This window comes from Acomys russatus, chromosome 10 (genome assembly GCF_903995435.1).
Source record: "Acomys russatus chromosome 10, mAcoRus1.1, whole genome shotgun sequence".
Classification (NCBI taxonomy): Eukaryota; Metazoa; Chordata; class Mammalia; order Rodentia; family Muridae; genus Acomys; species Acomys russatus.
Window position 1 is genome coordinate 47,211,167 of NC_067146.1, and position 19,309 is coordinate 47,230,475.

At 39.8% G+C, this 19,309-nt stretch overlaps 1 protein-coding gene across 1 annotated transcript in view; it reads right to left on the reverse strand.

Moving 5' to 3' along the window:
* Gnai1 (G protein subunit alpha i1) overlaps nucleotides 1-19,309 on the reverse strand; it is an 86,583-nt gene that overhangs the window by 9,444 nt on the left and 57,830 nt on the right. The window contains exons 4-5 of the mRNA XM_051152084.1: nucleotides 8,143-8,300; nucleotides 6,427-6,555 (exon numbers count right to left, since the gene is read on the reverse strand). Of these exons, the coding sequence (XP_051008041.1) occupies nucleotides 6,427-6,555; nucleotides 8,143-8,300 (287 nt within the window). The remainder of the gene's footprint in view (nucleotides 1-6,426; nucleotides 6,556-8,142; nucleotides 8,301-19,309) is intronic.

Consider the following 19,309-nt stretch of genomic DNA (forward strand, 5'->3'; position numbering starts at 1 on the left):
ATGTCACACAGCAAACATCCCTCATCAACTCACTGTTACAGCCCAATCTAGCCCATCTCCTACTTGTTTGAGCTGATTTGCCAACTCAGTTATTTAATCGCTCATTAATGCTTCTGTGTTAGTGATGTAGCTGATGTCTACAGCTGGCTGACTTTAAGTGATGACGGCTATTCTCAATGGTGGCGACAGGCTCCTTCAATCAACCAAGAGGCCCGCAGGTTCAAAACTAGAGTAGCAGCTTGAAGTGTACGAAGCACTCCAAAAGAAAAGGAAAACAACTAGATTATCTTGGAATGCAGACACCAAAGCTCATTCTATTTCAAACTCAGGTGAAAGTGAAAAGCCCAGAGTTTATACAGTCTTAAGGAATCATATACTGAGATGAACAGAATGCAAATATTAAACTGGCTAGAGTCACTTTGAATGAGTCCTCAAAGGGAATTGGAAAATGTATATACTGCAGGGAAGGTGCTGTTGTAACACACTGGCAGAAGTAGCTGAGGTGCTTGTCTGTGTTATTAGCGTCTGTAAGTAATGACCTTGTCTGCTTATAGGACCACAACAGCAGAAAAGTAAACTGAGTAATGAGTTACAAGTTACAAGGGAGCCCCTCTCTCCCATAGGAGAAGGACATGCGAGAGCAGAGATGGCATAGGTATACACCGAGGTGTACTGCAGACTGTAGCAGCTACCAGACACTAAACAGAGGTCAGGAATCTTCTTCCCCAGGGCCTGGAGCAGGAGCCTGCCCTGCCAACATACAGATTTTAGTTCTAACCTCTAGAACATGGCCAACATTTACTTATTCATGAACCTAGTGTTTGCCAATTTGTTATGGCAGCCCCAGGAAGCAAAAGCATTCTGATGCAATGACTATTTTACCCATAAGTTCTACTTTTTGTCATAGTAACCATCTCCTTGCCCCTTGCAGAATTTGAAAGCAAAGACTTTTGTCTCTCTTTGTTTGTTTATGTCCCCAACATTTGATACACAAAGAACTTCCTGAACCTGTCCGACTAAATAAATAAATTATGCCTACTGAATGCTTTTCAACATTTTCAAGAACTAATAGACAAACTTTACTGTGTTTCAAGATTTGAAATTGCCCTCTAGATTAGCAAAACATTAAAGCCAAAAAGATTTATTTCATTATAATTTGGCAGTCAGGTACTTTGAGTATAAAAGAAACCCCCTCCAATCTGTTTAACTTATGAACTATAAATGAATGGTGGTCCCTCATATATTGGCCATAACCTTTAGTTATAGTTTAGGTCTAAGGCAGCGGTTCTCAAGCAGCATGAATGAAAGACAGCAACCACGAGATGCCGAAGCCATTGGTCTGCGACTGTCATTTGAAAAACAACCTATAAACTAACGATCAACAATAGCTGAGACCAGATTGTGTTTAAAGTTATAAAGTGTTTAAAGAGCTAAAGGGAGATAATAACCAGACTAACTATTTTTACTACTGTTTTCATGTTCCAAAAGGCATATAAGTTACAAAGTTTTGAGAAACATTATAATTATTCATTCAGGAATCTTGTAATTCTTTACTATATTGTTTCTCAAATTCTACATATTTATTTAAATGACAAAAATTCCTTATGTAATCTGTACTCCTTTATATGAAAAGGCTGTTAACTTGTGTCAACTAGAGAGTCAGTCTGAATTTCTTCGGTATTTTTGGAAGTCAAAGAGGATGTGGGCTTTCCTGAAATATAGTAACTTGGCCTTTGAAGTCATCTAGTAGCATTGTGGCCAAGCCTAACTAGTGTAAAATTAGCTAACTGTATATGGATACCAAGCTCATTAAGAGAGCAATGTGTCCCAAAATCTATTATACAGTTATATTACAGAAATGGAATAGATGTTTCTCTTAAGCTATGCCAATTTTATAATAGAAAGATTACATTCAATCTTTATCTGGAAATTGCTAACTAAACTGCTCACTCTTTAATTAGACAAAGACTTTGACCATAAAAGCCCATTCATAAAGCTAGACTCTTAAATCATAATAAATTCCCTCATAGCTCATTTTCTATTTGCTAATCCATACATGCAAAAATGTGAAATATATTTCACTTCGCAGTTAAAATTAGACAAAGAAAAAAGACAACATGAAATATTCAGAACACTGCTAAGGTATTATCACTATAAAAGGTTCTCAGTATATTTATTCTAGATACATTTCTGCCATCCTCCATTTGAGGGCCATTTAGCACAGAAAAAGCAAAGTTAGAAAAAAATATATATATATATTTAGGCAATCATTGTGATTTAGCAAATTCATATCCAGAAGAACCCTTACCTAAAGTTTTATACTAACCTGTTTTTATCTCTAAGTCATCAACTTACAACTGCCACTCGGCACATCCTGTGCCACTGTACCTCACTCAAAGATCTCACGGGTAGGGTAAGAAAGGCTTCCGGGAAGGATCACAGTGACAACAGACTGCAGCGGGTGTGTGACATTGAAACGACAACTTTGAAAAATCTAGGAAAGCACATTCTCCTCATAAATGCTTGAGAGTGCACTGAACCACATATAACTTCATACGGCCAGACTGCCTGAAGACCCAAGTAATATACCAACCCCTGCCACTGTCACTCGTCACAAAAATCTTTACATGATTTTTAAAAAATACTTATTGTATTATTAAACTTCTGATCAAGGGCAGCATTTTAATAGTTAAGCATCTTAATGGAGTTTTCTCAGTACCTAGTAGGGAACTCTATGACCACACCCTTCTGTACCAGCTTCAATGCATTCCACTTCCTCTTTAGACTACCCTGGGTCACAGTCAGTCACTTCCTTACAAAACATAGTTTAAGTCTTCAATAGTCCATGGCCACTACAATTAGGTGAACCACCAGATGTGGTAGGACACATTTTTAAACCCAGGACTCCAAAAGGCACAGGCAGGTGGATCTCTATGAATTTGAGGCTAGCCTGGTCTATACAGTGAGTTCTGGTCAGCCAGGGCTACATGAATCCCTGTCTCAAAGACAAAGCAAAATAAAACAAAAAGCAAACAAACAGAAAAACCTAGGTAAACAATCAAAATAAATTAAGAAAAAAAAAAAAAAAAAACAAGACTCTAAGATGTCTTGAAGTTAGGCAAATACATTTTAAATATTCAAAAAGTAAAATGAGTTTATAATTAAACATCATTGCATAATATTAAGACAAACAGAGCAACTAATGATGTTTCCAGACCAGCCATTGCATATGGTCACTTAATAGCCTACAAGTAAAACAAACAGGCCACATGGAAGAGCGACTCAGTATGAAGAAAAACTATACCCACCATGAGGTACCAAGAAAAGGAATGGAAGCGAAAATAATAAGAGTGAATTCAAAATCACACCTACTGTATAAAATTAGTATTGCAGCTAAACAATCTACATTTTTACTTAGGACAACAGGGAAATGGTTGCTTTTTTGAGGTAAAAACAGATTATGGAAAATTAGAATTGAACTGATGCTCTTTGGAAAGTTTAAGTGAGGAGATCACTACTAATGTGACAATGACATTAGATGGCATGCTGCACTTAGCACACATGCACACAGACATATATAGGTACACATATACACACATGCATACCCACACACATACACATACACACAAATGCACACATGCACAGACACACACATGCACACACAGACACAGGCACACACAGAGACACACATACATGCACACATACACACACATGCACACACACACACATGCACACACAGACACAGGCACACACAGAGACACACACACATGCACACATACACATACATGCCCACACAGACACAGGCACACACAGAGACACACACACATGCACACACACACATGCACACACAGACACAGGCACACACAGAGACACACACACATGCACACACACACATGCACACACAGACACAGGCACACACAGAGACACACACACATGCACAAACAGACACAGGCACACACAGAGACACACACACATACATGCACACACAGACACAGGCACACACAGAGACACACACACATGCACACACAGACACAGGCACACACAGAGACACACACATGCACACACACACAGACACTAGCAAGCGGAGAAGGAGCTGTAGAAGTGTAACTGTGTTCCCAGCTTGGGGTATTGAACCTTCATTAGGAAGTAAACTGAGATTGGGTGTGTGTGTGTGTGTGTGTGTGTGTGTGTGTGTGTGTGTGTGTGTGTATTTAAACAAATCTCTGACTATGAATATCTGGTTAAATTGCTCTGTTTCATTATCTTTATCCTTATCACTTTAGAGGCTCACAGCTACTTGGAGCACAGTTGAGCCTATGACTCATAGTAAAGCATTTCTTTTGAATGACTTTCTTCACAATCAAAACAAACAAACAAACAAACAAAAGACTAAAGGATTTCAATGACAGTATAAGCTAGTCCATTTTAAGTCTATGAAGTCAAAGGGCTCTGAACAGATGGGTGAGAAGTTGCTGCTAGTTTTGTCTTCTGTGCCCTTTTTCCTTCAACTTTTCAGATACTGTGGTGATGGCATAGAAGAACAACCAAGGACATATAATTCAGTCACTATTGCCTACAAACCACACATAAAGCACTAAGAATATCATGAAATGATGGACAGATTAAGCAATGACTTACCTAATCTTTGAAAGAACCTTAAGAATATGGAATCTTAACAAAACCTGGGGTGTGCACATCAGGGCAGCTTTCGTAAGGGAGGAAGCATTATCAGAAATTTCTTTTCTAATCTCACCTCTGTAGTGACAAGTGGGGTCTGCTCAGTAGGTGTCAACGGATCTGTAACATTCCGCAGTAGTGCAGCGCACCTGACTGGACTGACACACCAACACAGCGGCAGTGCTCCCTAAATCTACGTTAGTGGTGTTCCCTAAACCTATGTTGGTGGTGCTCCCTAAACTCATACTGGTGGTGTGGCCTAAACCCGTACTAGCGTTGCTCCCTAAACCAATCCTACTCACAATGGCTTAAGAAAAAACAAGAACACTCACCCCTCTTGGCTGATATTATATGGCTTAAGCAATATGGTATTTAATACAGTACAAACAGGATCCTTTCTTCTGGACATAAACCTGAAACTTTGGGAATGTGTCATTTTTAAGTGAAATTGAATCATAAGACATGTGGTTTTTGAAAAATATTTTTTCTAGTTCCTGTATAGAGCTTCCAAGTATAGAAATATAATATGAAGGAGAGAAGAACAATAATGATTGTGTATAAATATATATGTATATGTATATATATGTATATGTGTGTGTGTGTGGTCAAGTTCTTGTCCTTCAGGACACATCTTTATATGAAATACATAGCTTCTTTTTCCTTGATTCCACCATCATTACTTGAATGAGAGTAAGGCGGATAGATGATAAGTCCACTGCATATGTGTGGCATTTCTGGCTGGGAAGCCATTGGTTCAGCCAGTGGAACAATGAGAACATAGAAATGAGGAATAAAAAAGAAACAGGTTTTCTATAAGGGAAAACCTGGATAAAAGCAACTGTCCAGGAGGCTTCAGGGCTTGGATTTGGCTGTGAGTCAACCTTTGTCTTTTTTATTGTTTTTAAAATGTATTATTTATTAGAAAAAGAGGAATGCAGTTCTGAGAATGCTTATAGGACAATTCTTTGTCTTCCACTGAAACTGGCTTGTTCCAAGTGAGGCCTGGGAGGGACCAGCCTCATCCCTTCCTGTTCCAGATAGTTCCATCCCGTACTGCTCTTCTCACCCAGCAGGGTCACATTCAGCACACCTGAAGCAAACATCACCATCACCAGACTACAAGTATCAGTTGACTTGATAACATTTTTCATGAAAAAATTCAAAGGTACGTTTCTTTAAACACATGTTTGTAAGTATATATTTGAAAAGCAAAGGTCCCTATTTTACCTAAAGACAGTGATTCTTCCTCAGATGCATGCCTTTATCTTCTGTTTAGCCAAACCAGCCAAACTCTGAGTATAGTTTAGTCATTGTAAAATTAACAGGCAAAGGGCATTTGTCTGGTTTTTTGTTTGTTTATTGTTGTTGGTGTTGGTGTTGGTGTTGGTGTTGGTGGTTGGTAGGTTGGGTGGGTTTTGGAGGCAGGGTTTCTCTCTGTGTAGTCCTGGTTGTCCTGGAATTCACTCTGTAGACCATGCAGGCCTCTAACACAGAGATGCACCTCCCTTTGACACCTGAGTGTAGAAGTGACACCTGGGATTTAAGGTGTGTACCACCACTGCCCTGCTTGGTTATTTTGTTTTAAATAAAAATTAACATATCCCTCTGAAAATATTGTTGCTCGTTTCCATAAAATCATTTTGTCTAATATTCTGAAAAAGATTTTCCCAACATTGATTTGGGCTTTTGTTTCCAAAGTACTGCATTATACTAAGCTTATAAACCATGTATTTGGTGGAAGTTACTCACTTAAAATGAAGATCCTTGAATGTAAAATGGGTTTCCACAATTCCTGTCGTTTTCACCCTGGTTCTGAGAACATCCTGCTGAGTTGGGATGTAATTTGGTTGTGCTATTCTGTCCAAGTCATTCAAATAACTGAAATCAAACAACAAAACACAGTGTTGAAAGGAACTAGAGCCCTGAAAGGTTACTTAAAATAAAACTACAACATATTTTAATTATGTGATGTTCTGAAGTTTTCAGAGGTCTTTATAAACATACAAAACAAACAGTTTAAGCTTACATGTCACATAATTACTTGAAAATCTTTTTGTGCCTCTTTAAATGTCTTAAGCATTGTTTTTCAGGCATAGTAATTCAAAGGAAAGGGGCTTAAAATATCTGAACTAATAAATATCATGAGCTTGTTTCTTTTTTTTTTTTTTAATTTATTTATTGCTATGTATACAGTGCTCTGCCTGCATATATATTTGCAGGCCAGAAGAGGGAATCAGATCACATTATAGATGGTTGTAAGCCACCATGTGGTTGCTGGGAATTGAACTCAGGACCTCTGGAAGAGCAGTCAGTACTCTTTTAACTTCTGAGCCATCTCTCAGTGAACTTGTTTCTTAAAATGCTTCCTTACATTTTAGTTTAACTCCATGCTCGGATCTGCACTTTGCCCTCTGTTGAAGACATCACAGGGCTTAATTGTGAAGACAGCAGCAAGAAAGCTCAGCAAAGGCTGCAGGAATGTTACTTCCTACTAGCCTCATGCTCCACACAGGGAGCCCACACTTTCCTGTTCTCTAATTCTATAGCTTTACACACATTGATCAGGGAGGTCCCAGAGTCCCCCGAAATAATACAGGCTCTTATCAGTGGCCTTACTTGCCCATCACAATGAGATGATAAGACTATCCCATTAAAGGAACCACACACTTCAGCTTAAGATACAACAAAAGCAAGCTATAACAGTCTGTTCCTTCCCTTCCCCCATAGCTAGCATTCAAGTCCCAGAAGGTGCTTTGCAGGTTGCTGGGAGAGAAGAGTCATCGCTGGTGTCATATACTCTATGAGCCAAACAACTAAGCGGCCAGGTAAGACATCCCCGTATTTCAGTAGTGGCGCCACTATTACAGGGGTAAACAACTGACATCTGATTTGATTTGACACCTGGTCCATAGTTCGAAATCCATTTAAAAACCTTTGTCTGAAGAAGCTGTGGGCCCCAGTGCAGTTACTAAATTGATAAAACATCAAGCTCCTTCCTAAATATGTATGCTTATACTCACAGACAGTAGCTACTCTCAGCCTGAAGCAGAGAAACCTTTCTTTACAGTGAATGGGGGTGAACGCTGAGCCTCATGGATGTCTAAGGTCATGAGCATAAGGCATAGTTAAGGGCTCAAACCTCAACCATTTACACCACCCTTTCTAAAGCACAGAGCACACAGCAGAAGAACGTGCAGGAAGTGTAGAAGGACAGTTAAGTGCTCTCAGCGACATTCTCGGAGGTATACCAGAGACAGCCCTATTCTGTACACTTCCAATATAACCACGGCATTGCTATCACAAACACATGGTGAAGACAGAGAAAGGATTCAAACGCTGTCATTCAGAAAACCTGAGCTGTGTAAGAATGTGCCAGGCAATTCTCTAGCACAAGTGACATGGAGATAGATTTGACTAGCATGTGATCATTCGTGACAGTTGAGTTCTGACGCTGTGGCCACTTACTACGCTGCCGAATCGTTCAGCTGGTACTCCCGGGATCTGTTGAAGCAGGCTTGCACACCACTGTCTTTCCACAATCTCTTGATGACGCCGGCAAGCTCTGCAGTCATAAAGCCTTCTTCTGCGGCCCCGGCAAGCACAAAGAGCTGGCGAGCATCATCCTGCACATTTCACAAGACAAGATAAAAGGATAAAAAGTGCAGATAGGGAGACAGGGAGGAAGGAAAACGCAATTGTGAATTTCCTTCAAGTGTTTTATTTTTTATAGACCCGCCACAACATTTCTTTATCTAAAGCACTGTTTCAAACGCTGGCTTATGCAATGTGTATTTATCACAAGCCGGTGCTTTGTGGTATAGGTGACAGCTCTCAAAGCACCTGCACCTGAAAGAAAGACTAAAGTCACAGCATATGAAGAGACTTAACTCTCCACTGGTATAATGTTGCAGACTGAAGATCATTAAAAAAAAGAAAACAAACCAAAAGAGGACCAATACAAAAATGCAGCTTTTCTCCACGTGCTTCTAATCTAAGCAGCAAAACGTCATTAAACATTGTCTAAAGCACAACCCTGTTATATGTTAGATTCTTTTATACAGTTTTCAGTTGCAAAATATTGTCAGAGAAGAGAGAGTTCAACGTGGAGAAAGCAACAACACCTTCACAGGGTAGCCTGTCATTCCCAAGAGACCTCAATTTATACACATATTAATAACCAGTGAGGAAGTGTTTGCTAACCCAGGCAGAGGGATCGAACTGAGCAGAGCTCCTACTTCACGTGCCCTTTATCATATTGAGTCTCCAGTATCTGGGGTGTAGTTTAGCATCTCTTTACTAAGGCCCGACCCATGTCCACATTCGTTCTCAGATCCGCATATAGGTGGTAATTGTCATCCCTAGGAGCGTAGTGGAGACCCAAGGTAGAACCAATCTAAAAACAAAACAAAATCTAAGGGTCATAAGTCACTGCTTTATTTTTAAAGCCACTTTTTAATTTTTAACTGGAGATGTATAGTTTTATATGGTAGGGAATCATTATCATTCCCAGGGGGTCACCCTTCCAAACTACAGCTGACTCTCCAGCTGTGAATATTTGAAAGTATCTCCAGTTGAAAGTATGTGAAAAGCTGGGGTGCACTGAAGAGGTATAGAGGTGTTTATCACTTTTTAAAAATTATCATCATTATTCTGTGTACAATGTTGTATAAAAACTATTACCATGTGATCAGATAATTATTAACAGCAATCTAGAAATGATTTAATTTACAGAGGTATGACTTCTGAAGATTACAGGTAAATCCACCTTTTGAGTTTGTTTTTATTTATTTTTATTTATTCATTTTTTATTTTTTATTTTTATTTAATCACTTTCCAGCCTGATACCACTCCCCTCCGCCTCTGCACCCAATCCTTCCCTCTTGTCCCCCTCTACTTCTTGTCATAGAGGAGGGGTCCCTAAGGGGTACCAACCCACCCTGGCATCTCAAGTCGCAGGAAGACTAAGCACATCCTCTCTCACTGAGGCCAGACAAGGCAGTCTAGCTAGGGGATAGGGATCCAGTGGCAGGGAACACAGTGAGAGAAAGCCCCTACTCCCATTATTAGGAGAGCCACATGACGACAGTGCTGCACATCTGTTAACATCTGTGCAGGGGTCTGGGTCTGGCCCATGCAAGCGCTTTGGTTGGTGGTTCAGTCTCTGTGAGCCCCCATGGGCTGAGGTTAATTTACTCTGTAGGTCTTCTTGTGGTATCCTTGACCCCTCTGAATCTCTTAACCCTTCTTCCCACTATTCCACAAAACTCCCTGAGTTCTGCCTATTCAACTGTGGTACTCTGCATCTGTTTCCATCAGTTACTGGATGAAGCCTCTCAGAAGACAGTTATGCTAGGCTCCTGTCTTCAAGCATAGCAGAGTGTCATTAATAGTGTCAGGGGTAGGCTCTCTCCTGTGGGGTGGGTCTCATGCTAGGTCAGTCATTGGTTTGCCATTTCCTCAGTCTCTGTTCCATCTTTATCCCTACATTTCTTGTAAAGGCTAATATCCAAACTACATAGAGAACTCAAAAATTAAACACCACCAAGCCAAATAACTGAATTAAAAATGGGGTACAGAGCTAAACCAAGAATTCTCAACAGAGGAATCCCTAATGGCCGAGAAGACTTAAGGAAATGCTCAATGTCCTTAGTCATCAGGGAAATGCAAATCAAAACGACTCTGAGATTACATCTTACACCCATCAGAATTGCTAAGATCAAAACCTCAAATAAACACATGCTGGTGAGGATGTGGAGAAAGGGGAACCTTTTTTGTTTTGTTTTGTTTTTAAAATGGGTTTTTCCTACCCAGCCCAGGCTAGCCTGTGATCCTCCTGCCTCAGTGTTAAATGATGAGACAACAGGAGGGCACCACCACGTCTGCAAGCCATGTTATAGATAAACTTGATCATCTTCAGATTTTGGTGCTTTCTGAGTGTTCTCTGACTAAGTGACGACTAGTGCTGAGGGAAAAGTGTCCTGTAGTTCAGTCTTACAGAGGGAAGACATAAGAGGAAGTATGCAACAGAGAAGTGTCTCACGACAGGCTTGCAGAATAGACCAGATGACAATATGAATTCATCCTGCTGTTAATGCATGAAACATGTTTTTTTTTTTTTTTTTTTTTTTTTTTTTTCCCAAGCTGGAACTCATCATGGAAACTAATTAAGTCTCTCAGCATGGGAACACATTATTCAAGCATATGTTTGCCTCTTTAGTAAACCACAAGAGAAATGCAGGCAAGTCAGCAAAGTGCATGTATCCTTAGTGAAGCAGCCTACCTCAGGCTGCAGCCACTCAGTACAGTTAACCTAGTTCCAATCAGCAATGTCACTTACCAGATAATAACCTATACACGAAAAACTGCCATTCATTTTTATTTACTGCACCACACAAAACATGATTTCATTTAGAAAAATGCTTAAGTAATTTTTAAAATTGTATTTTGTTATGTAATCTTTAGCCAGTTTTAGTAACGTTTTTGGCAGAAGAGACTAAGACTCTCCAGTCTGGGTCATCAGATTGGAGTGTTTCTTTCTTTCCTTTTTTTAATTAATTTTTTTATTTTTATATATATCTTTATATTATTACACATATATACAATAAACTACCTATAGCATAAAGAACTATGACACAATCAAGAATTATATAAGTGTTACACTCTTAGTGCTTTGGCTATTTGTATTTGGCAGCCTTGAAGAAAACATCTTTCCCATCTTGGTGCATCTAAAATTCTGAATATAAATCAATATCTATCATATCTCATCATTATCAACTTAAAACATCTATCTAGATCTAAAAACATCTTAACCCCTAAACAACTAAGCTTAGTTGTAAAACTAAACTATCTGGTCTTCAACCCCATTAGAGACTTGAGAAAGAATAAAATTGATTACATGAGTATACCAGGAATGCAGGTTAGTAGCTTTCCAAATGAGAAGATGACAGAGACAGTTTGTTGCCTAGGCAGTCCCCCAAAACTCATTATAATGTTAGAGTAAAGGGTTGGAAAACTGTATTCCAAGCAAACAGACCCAAGAAGGAAGCTGGAGTAGCCATTCTAGTATCCAACAAAGTAGGCTTTCAACCAAAACTAATCAAAAGATATGGGGAAGGTAACTTCATCCTCATCAAAGGAGCCTTTTCTTTCAAACTTTCTAGGAAGACACCCTAAATAAAATACAGAGGGAACTTTGGATGTTGTATTTATAAACTGCACTTGCCAAGGCATTCAAATGTCTCTTCCTTTTTTAGATTGCACATGTAAGTGAGACCATGTGATCCATTTCTTTCTATGTCTGCCTTATTTCACTTAGCACAATATCCTCCAGGCCAGAATAAAACGTTGGACCAATTTGCAGAAGTGAGAGCCTACAGACTAGGAAAAGATCTTCACCAACCCTACATCTGACAAAGGTCTAATATCCAAAATATATAAAGAACTCAAGAAATTAAACACCACCAAACCAAATAACCCAATTGAGAAATGGGGCTCAGATCTAAACAAAGAATTCTCAACAGAGGAATATCGAATGGCTGAGAAACACTTAAAGAAATGCTCAACCTCTTTAGCCATCAGGGAAATGCAAATCAAAACAACTCTGAGATTCCATCTTACACCCATCAAAATGGCTAAGATCAAAAACTCAAGTGACACCACATGCTGGTGAGGATGTGGAGACAGGGAACATTCCTTCATTGCTGGTGGGAATGCAAATTAGTACAGCCACTTTGGAAATCTATCTGGTGCTATCTCAGAAAACTGGGAAAAAAGGCTTCCTTAAGACCCAGCTATTCCACTTCTTGGAATATACTCAGAAGATGCTCCAACACACAACAAGAACATTTGGTCAGCCATGTTTATAGCAGCCTTATTCATAATAGCCAGAACATGGAAACAGCCTAAGTGTGCCTCAGTAGAAGATTGGATAAAGAAACTGTGGTACATTTACACTGTGGAATACTACTCAGCTATTAAAAACAAGGAATTCCTGAAATTCGTAGACAAATGGATTGAACTAGAAATGATCATAACGAGTGAGTTCACCCAGAAGCAGAAAGAATCAAACAGTATATACTCACTTATATCTGGAGACTAGCCCAAGGGGTATGTCCCATGAAAGTCTTCACTTACCAGGAAAATGGGACAGAGGGGAGGACATCCTATTGGGACTTTGGATGAGAGAATCATGGGAGAATGGGGAAATAGAAGGATCCAAAGGGTCCTAGAAACCTACAAGAAGAGCATTATGATGGGCGGATCTGGGCCCAGCGGTCCTGCTCAAACTATGGCACCAGCCAAAGACAGTATGTGCAGTAAACTTCGATCCCCTACCCAGATCTAGGCAATGGACAGGACATTCTTCACAGTTGAGTGGAGAGTGGAGTCTGACATTCACACGAACTCCGGTGCCCCATATTTGACCATGTCCCCTGGAGGGGGAGGCCTGGTGGCACTCAGAGGAAGGATAGCAAGCAGGCTACCAAGAAGAGACTTGATACCCTATGAGCATATACAGGGGGAGGAGGTCCCCCTCAGTCACAGTCATAGGGGAGGGGAGTAAAGAGAAAATGGAAGAAAGGGAGGAATGGGATGATAGAAAGGATGGGATAACAATTCAGATGTAAAATGAATAAATTAATAAAATATATTTTTTAAAAAAGAAGCACTGTCTGGTGAAACAGGAAATGCAGTGTAGAGGGTAAGAAGCACTGTCTGCGGAAAACAGGAAGTACAATGTAGAGGGTAAGAAGCACTGTCTGGGGGAAACAGGAAGTGCAGTGTAGAGGGTAAGAAGCACTGTCTGGGGAAAACAGGAAGTGCAGTGTAGAGGATAGGAAGCACTGACTGGGGGAAACAGGAAGTGCAGTGTAGAGGGTAAGAAGCACTGTCTGGGGAAACAGTAAGTACAATGTAGAGAGTAAGAAGCACTGTCTGGGGGAAACAGGAAGTGCAGTGTAGAGGATAGGAAGCACTGACTGGGGGAAACAGGAAGTGCAGTGTAGAGGGTAAGAAGCACTGTCTGGGGGAAACAGGAAGTACAGTATAGAGAATAAGAAGCACTGTCTAGGGAAACAGGAAGTGCAGTGTAGAGGATAAGAAGTACAAAACAGGCCAAGAGGAGTGCAGGGAACTAAAGCCCAATGCCAAAACTAATACACTTGCATTTTGTTGGAATTGTGCTGATTAAGTTCACTGGAGCCCACTGTGGTCACTCAAACATGTAAGATGTGAGATGATGGACGCGATAACTTCATTACTGTCGTAAGGACATTGCTATCCTGTGGATCCCATAGAACATCAAGGTACAAACCTCAAAACCATAAAGAAAAATTAACTTTAAGAAAGAGTCTCTTCTTCACAAAATGGGAGTTAACTGGAGTGAACTGGAAACCTGGCACAGTGTGACGGTACACAGCTATCATCCTGGTACGCGGGATGCTGACACAGGATGGACTCAAGTTCTAGGCCAGCCTGGGCTCCATCGTGAATCTAAAGTCAGTCTAAATTACGGTAAAACCCTGTCATAGGAAAAACAAATGGGAACACTTACCTCCTGATTACGGGCTGGACATTTAGCCAGTCAATGAGCATTTACGTAATGTATTTGAGCAGAAGGCACTGAAGAGAGCTTCCTACCTAAGCTTTTGTTTCACACAACCCAAGGCAACTTGCCTCAAGTACCTCAGCCAGGCACCCAGGCATCATATAAACCAGTAAATCAACAACCAGCAAGTTCTTATTGTCTAAGACTTAGAACTGTAGGAGAGAGACAGTTGGGAACAAGGACTTTGCAAAAAGTACATAAAATTCCTCAACAGCGTCTAGAGTCATTAGCAGGAACACATACAGTAAAGCAGAAGGGACCATGCCACACAGGACTGGACTATGGCTAGTGAACTGGTCAACAGGCGCTGCTTCAAGGCGTCAGAAGCACAGAAGGCCTGGGGCACTTGGCTCCGACTTAGACTGAGTTCAGTTTCAGGCCTCTCTACTACTTCCAAGACCTGACCACTTTCCACATATAAGACTGTACTGTAAGCACTGTGTGTGGTGCACAGATCATTCATATACATGCATACATATATATATATACCCCACCCCCATTTCTTGAGACAGGGTTTCTCTTCTAGTCTTAGCTGTCCTGGACTTGTTTTGTAGACCAGGCTGCCCACAAACTCACATAGATCCACACTCCTCTGCCTCCCAAGTGCTGGGGTTAAAGGTGTGAACCAGCATGCCTGGCCACAACTTTTCTTTTTAAGCACAGAATGGCTACATGCCAGGATTTTAATTCTAAAGTTGCAAAGACATAAACACGGAGGTAGGCCAGTTAAAATGCGATCTGACAATGTAAATCCCTGTACCTAACTGTGAGCTTTGGAGCTCAGAAAGGAGCCACGTCAACACTGTATTAGAGACAGCACAGGCTCTCCCAGGGATAGCCTAGGTACTGGACATTGACGTGTATTCTGTCTGAAACTGCCTCATACTTTATGGATTTAGAAGCCTCTATACAGGATGGAAAAGACTTTGAAAGACCAAGAGGTCTGACTTTTGACATATTAAGGTTAGCAAAAGGCAAAAGCAGAAACTGTTGGGCACAGAGCAGAAACTGCAACTTCAGGGTCAAACACATCATGATTCAATTCAAAAGCACAAACACTTCTCAATAGTGAATGCAATCTAAAATATGAGAACCTCAGGGGAGGCTTTTAAAGGAATGGCCAGATGACTAGTCAGGACAGAGAAGACAACATTGCTGGAGGAATGTGGTCTTTGCATAGAGAACATCAAAGGCCCTTCTGAGATACAAGATAAACAATCTGATAGACTAGGTTACAAATAGTGAGAGCTCTGAACTCAGACTGTAAGGATAATTTTCCGCTGCCAAGACTGAGAAATGAATGAATATCCTTTGCCCCATGCTTGTGTCATTTGTAATATTTGCAGTGACACTGGAAATCATGTATAATGATAGCTTCTCTTGTGTTAAGCCTACCACATTCCTATAGGTATGTTGATGTGCATACACACACACATACACACACACACACACACATGCACGCATGCACGCACATCAACAAAGTTCTCAATAACTTTAATTGGAAGAAAAAGAACTTTAGGGGGTTTGTCACTCTGTGGCTCAGGGCCAACCATAAATGATGAAGGGTTGCTGTAAGAAACAGGAAACTGCAACACATTTTCTCTACAATCAAAAGTAAAAATGATTTGAAACAAGAAAATAGTTATTTTTCTTTCCCTATATTATTTAAAAGAGGTGGGTAAAGTCTAAAAAAAAATTTTTAAAGGTCTAAGTTAATCTTAACTCCATTTGAAGTTACAAAACTTTTAACTAAATTTCAGTGAATTTAGCAGGAATCATAAGCTTCAGAGTATTAAGAAAGGGATTACCAAAAATTAATCTTATGCATGTTCATAATGATAAATATATATTCAAATTAATAGAATTAAAAATACTGACACTTATGTTTTTCATGTGGACAATCAAAAGTCAACAGAGACACAGAAACACATGACAATTAAAAGTGAACTGAGGCAAGAAGATAGCCCATACTGGAAATACACATTACACCTCAAACTGTAGTGATATTTAGCTATTTGCATAGCTACTTCTCAGGACAGAGACAATGTAAAGCCATGGGCTATACAACCATGGGCTCCTCACCGCTCTCCCTTCTCAGGTAAAGTGGAATACTACTGCAAATGCTGCAGATGTTCATCCATCGGGCACAGCAAGTGAAAATGCCTGGGGACGTTTTTAAAAAAAAAAATGAGATTTGGAAAGAGCAGAAATTACCAGCTATTAAAAACCTACAATATGTAGAACATCCTGGGTTTAATACAAGCCAAGAAGATAAAAATACCAACATAAACTTATATGACCATGGTGGTAAGATAAATCAGTATGAAAGGATGTGGTTATTCCAAAAATACTGATGGATAAGAAGTTATAAAGAGGGAAGTACAAACACAGCTTATTAAGTTCATCCAGTAGAATATTTCAGAGGCACTCAAGAACAAACAGAGATTCAAGTACTGGAATTCACTGCCTTGCATAACTTTTAAAGCCACATAAATATTTGGTAGATCTTTGGTTGACTGAATATGTTCTAAATTTAAACAGAATGAAAACAGTAACACAGGAAGTTTAATAATGAAAAATACCCAACAATAATATGAAGGACAATACACCAAACATAAGAGAAACTGCTATTGGGGGACAAAAGTCTGATATATATGCGCTTACAAACCAGCAAACAGAAAACCAACACAAAAGACCCCAGTGGGTATGCAAACACAGGGCACAAGCCACATACAGAAAATAAAACAAGTCAGCAATGGTATGGAAAACCAGGCCAGTGAAAGGATTCACACTAGATCTAGCTAAGACTCTCTAATCACTGATCAGGATATTGCCTTAACTCTGGCAGCCTAGAGGAAGAAGAAAATACATCTTCAGATGGCTGCCAAGGTGAAATGCTAAATATTCCACAGCAGCAATCTTGCAAATCAGGCAGACACACATAAACCAACGAAGAAGCTGATGAAAACACCCACACAGCATTCAAAGAGAAAAAGGACCATCTCCCAGGGGCAAAGTGAAGATGTGTGTGAGGTTTTGGGGTTCTTTAGAGTATAAGGAAGGCATCTCGAGTGGTTTCCAAACAGTGAAAGGTCAGCCTTGAGTTTGAATTTGTTGCCAATTGATCTCAGAGTCAATGCTACCAGAAAAATAAAGTTCAATGGCATATACATTATAACTTTATATTTTTCAAGCTATCTTAGTAAACATATTCTCCATCAATTGCTATAAACCCATAAAAACACACTTTCCAGCTGTCCTCATTCTGTACATGTTACTGTAGGCCAGTCTACTGTCCTAACTGACATCACCAGGGCCTATTGTGCTAACTGTCCTACATAATGCTTCCTACCACACAATAACCTACTTATCAATACTTTAGTATTCACAGATAAACCACCCTCACTCTGAGAAAGTTTTCTCAATTAGTATAGATAATGGGGGCTACGGCTGTACCATTCCCAAGATATCTGACCTTGCCTAAAATTGCCAGTGTACCACACATTAAGTCACAGTTTCTGAGAATTCCCTTCCTTTTCCTTCACTTGTCAACAAGCAAGCTGTGTATTAAGATAGGACCCCAACATAGATGGAGGAACTCTCACTGGCCCTGGATGAAGAACTACAAGCAATATCCAGCTGCTGAGAGGGGAGCTGTAATCCCCCAGAGGGATAGCCATCCCAGCCCCAAGTATCTAATACCAAGTGGCTAGCGCCAGACCATACACATGCAAGCAACACTGAATGACTCCGTAGGCCGCATTTATGTATTTAGTCATTTAAGTGTAAATGTAACAACACTGGTTAAGAAAAAGGAGGCCTGTATTTGGGAGAGAGGGAAGGGAGTAGGGAAGTGGAAAATGATGTAATCATATTTTAATTCCTTTTTAATTTGAAAAGATATAAACACACACACACACACACACAAAAAACAAAACAAAACAAACAAACAAACAAAAAAACCAACCAAACAAACAAGCTTTTAGAGAAAAATTAATTCTGAAGTCCATTCGGAATAGAATTGCATATTGGTCTTGCATACTGGTTCTTTGGCAAAAGAACAAGACAGGGAGATCAAAACTTATTAGACACCAATTTATATATGAAGCAATTAGCCTAACAGCCTATGATTGTACTGTCAACAATTACAGGACAATTACTGATAATAAAATCAACAGTTTATTGAGCATCTTTTATGATCAAGGCATCTTACAAACAATCAGTATTGATTTTATCTTTCTTAAAACCCTATGAGGTGAATGTTCTTGTTTTCTTTACCTATTTCTTATAATTAACCGTAATTAGAGACACTGAATTACATAACTGGTTACTGGTCTAGGAAGGAACCAAAAGTATATCAGTGGTGGAGTAAAAGTGTCTAAAACCATACCCAATTGAATGCTAAAAGTAGTATTTCAAGTTATTGGAGAATGGACTGGTTACTTAATATGTGGTAATAAGATAAGAGACAAATTATATGATATATGTAGAGCCTACTTAAGAGCAAAATCCACAAATAGGTGGATAGAAAGATATATTAGAGAAAAAACATAGTATTATAGAAAACAATAAAGTTAAAAATCATACTTCTCAGGTGGAGAAGATGGGACAGTCAGTAAGTGCCTGCACACAAGCATGAGACTCTACTTCTGGTCCTATCACACATGTAATCTTGAGTCTCTAGTTCAGGCTCCATCACCCATGTAAGCTTGAGGCTCTAGTTCAGGCCCCATCACCCATATAAGCTTGAGGTTCTAGTTCAGATCCCATCACCCATGTAAGCTTGAGGCTCTAGTTCAGGCCCCATCACCCATATAAGCTTGAGGTTCTAGTTCAGATCCCATCACCCATGTAAGCTTGAGGCTCTAATTCAGGCCCCATCACCCATGTAAGCTTGAGGCTCTAGTTCAGGTCCTGTCACACATGGACAAAAACCAGGCATGACAATGTGCCTTTCTAAGCCCAGTTCTTGGAAGACTGAGACAGGAGGATTCCTGGAATTTCCTGGCTAGCCATCCAGGCTGA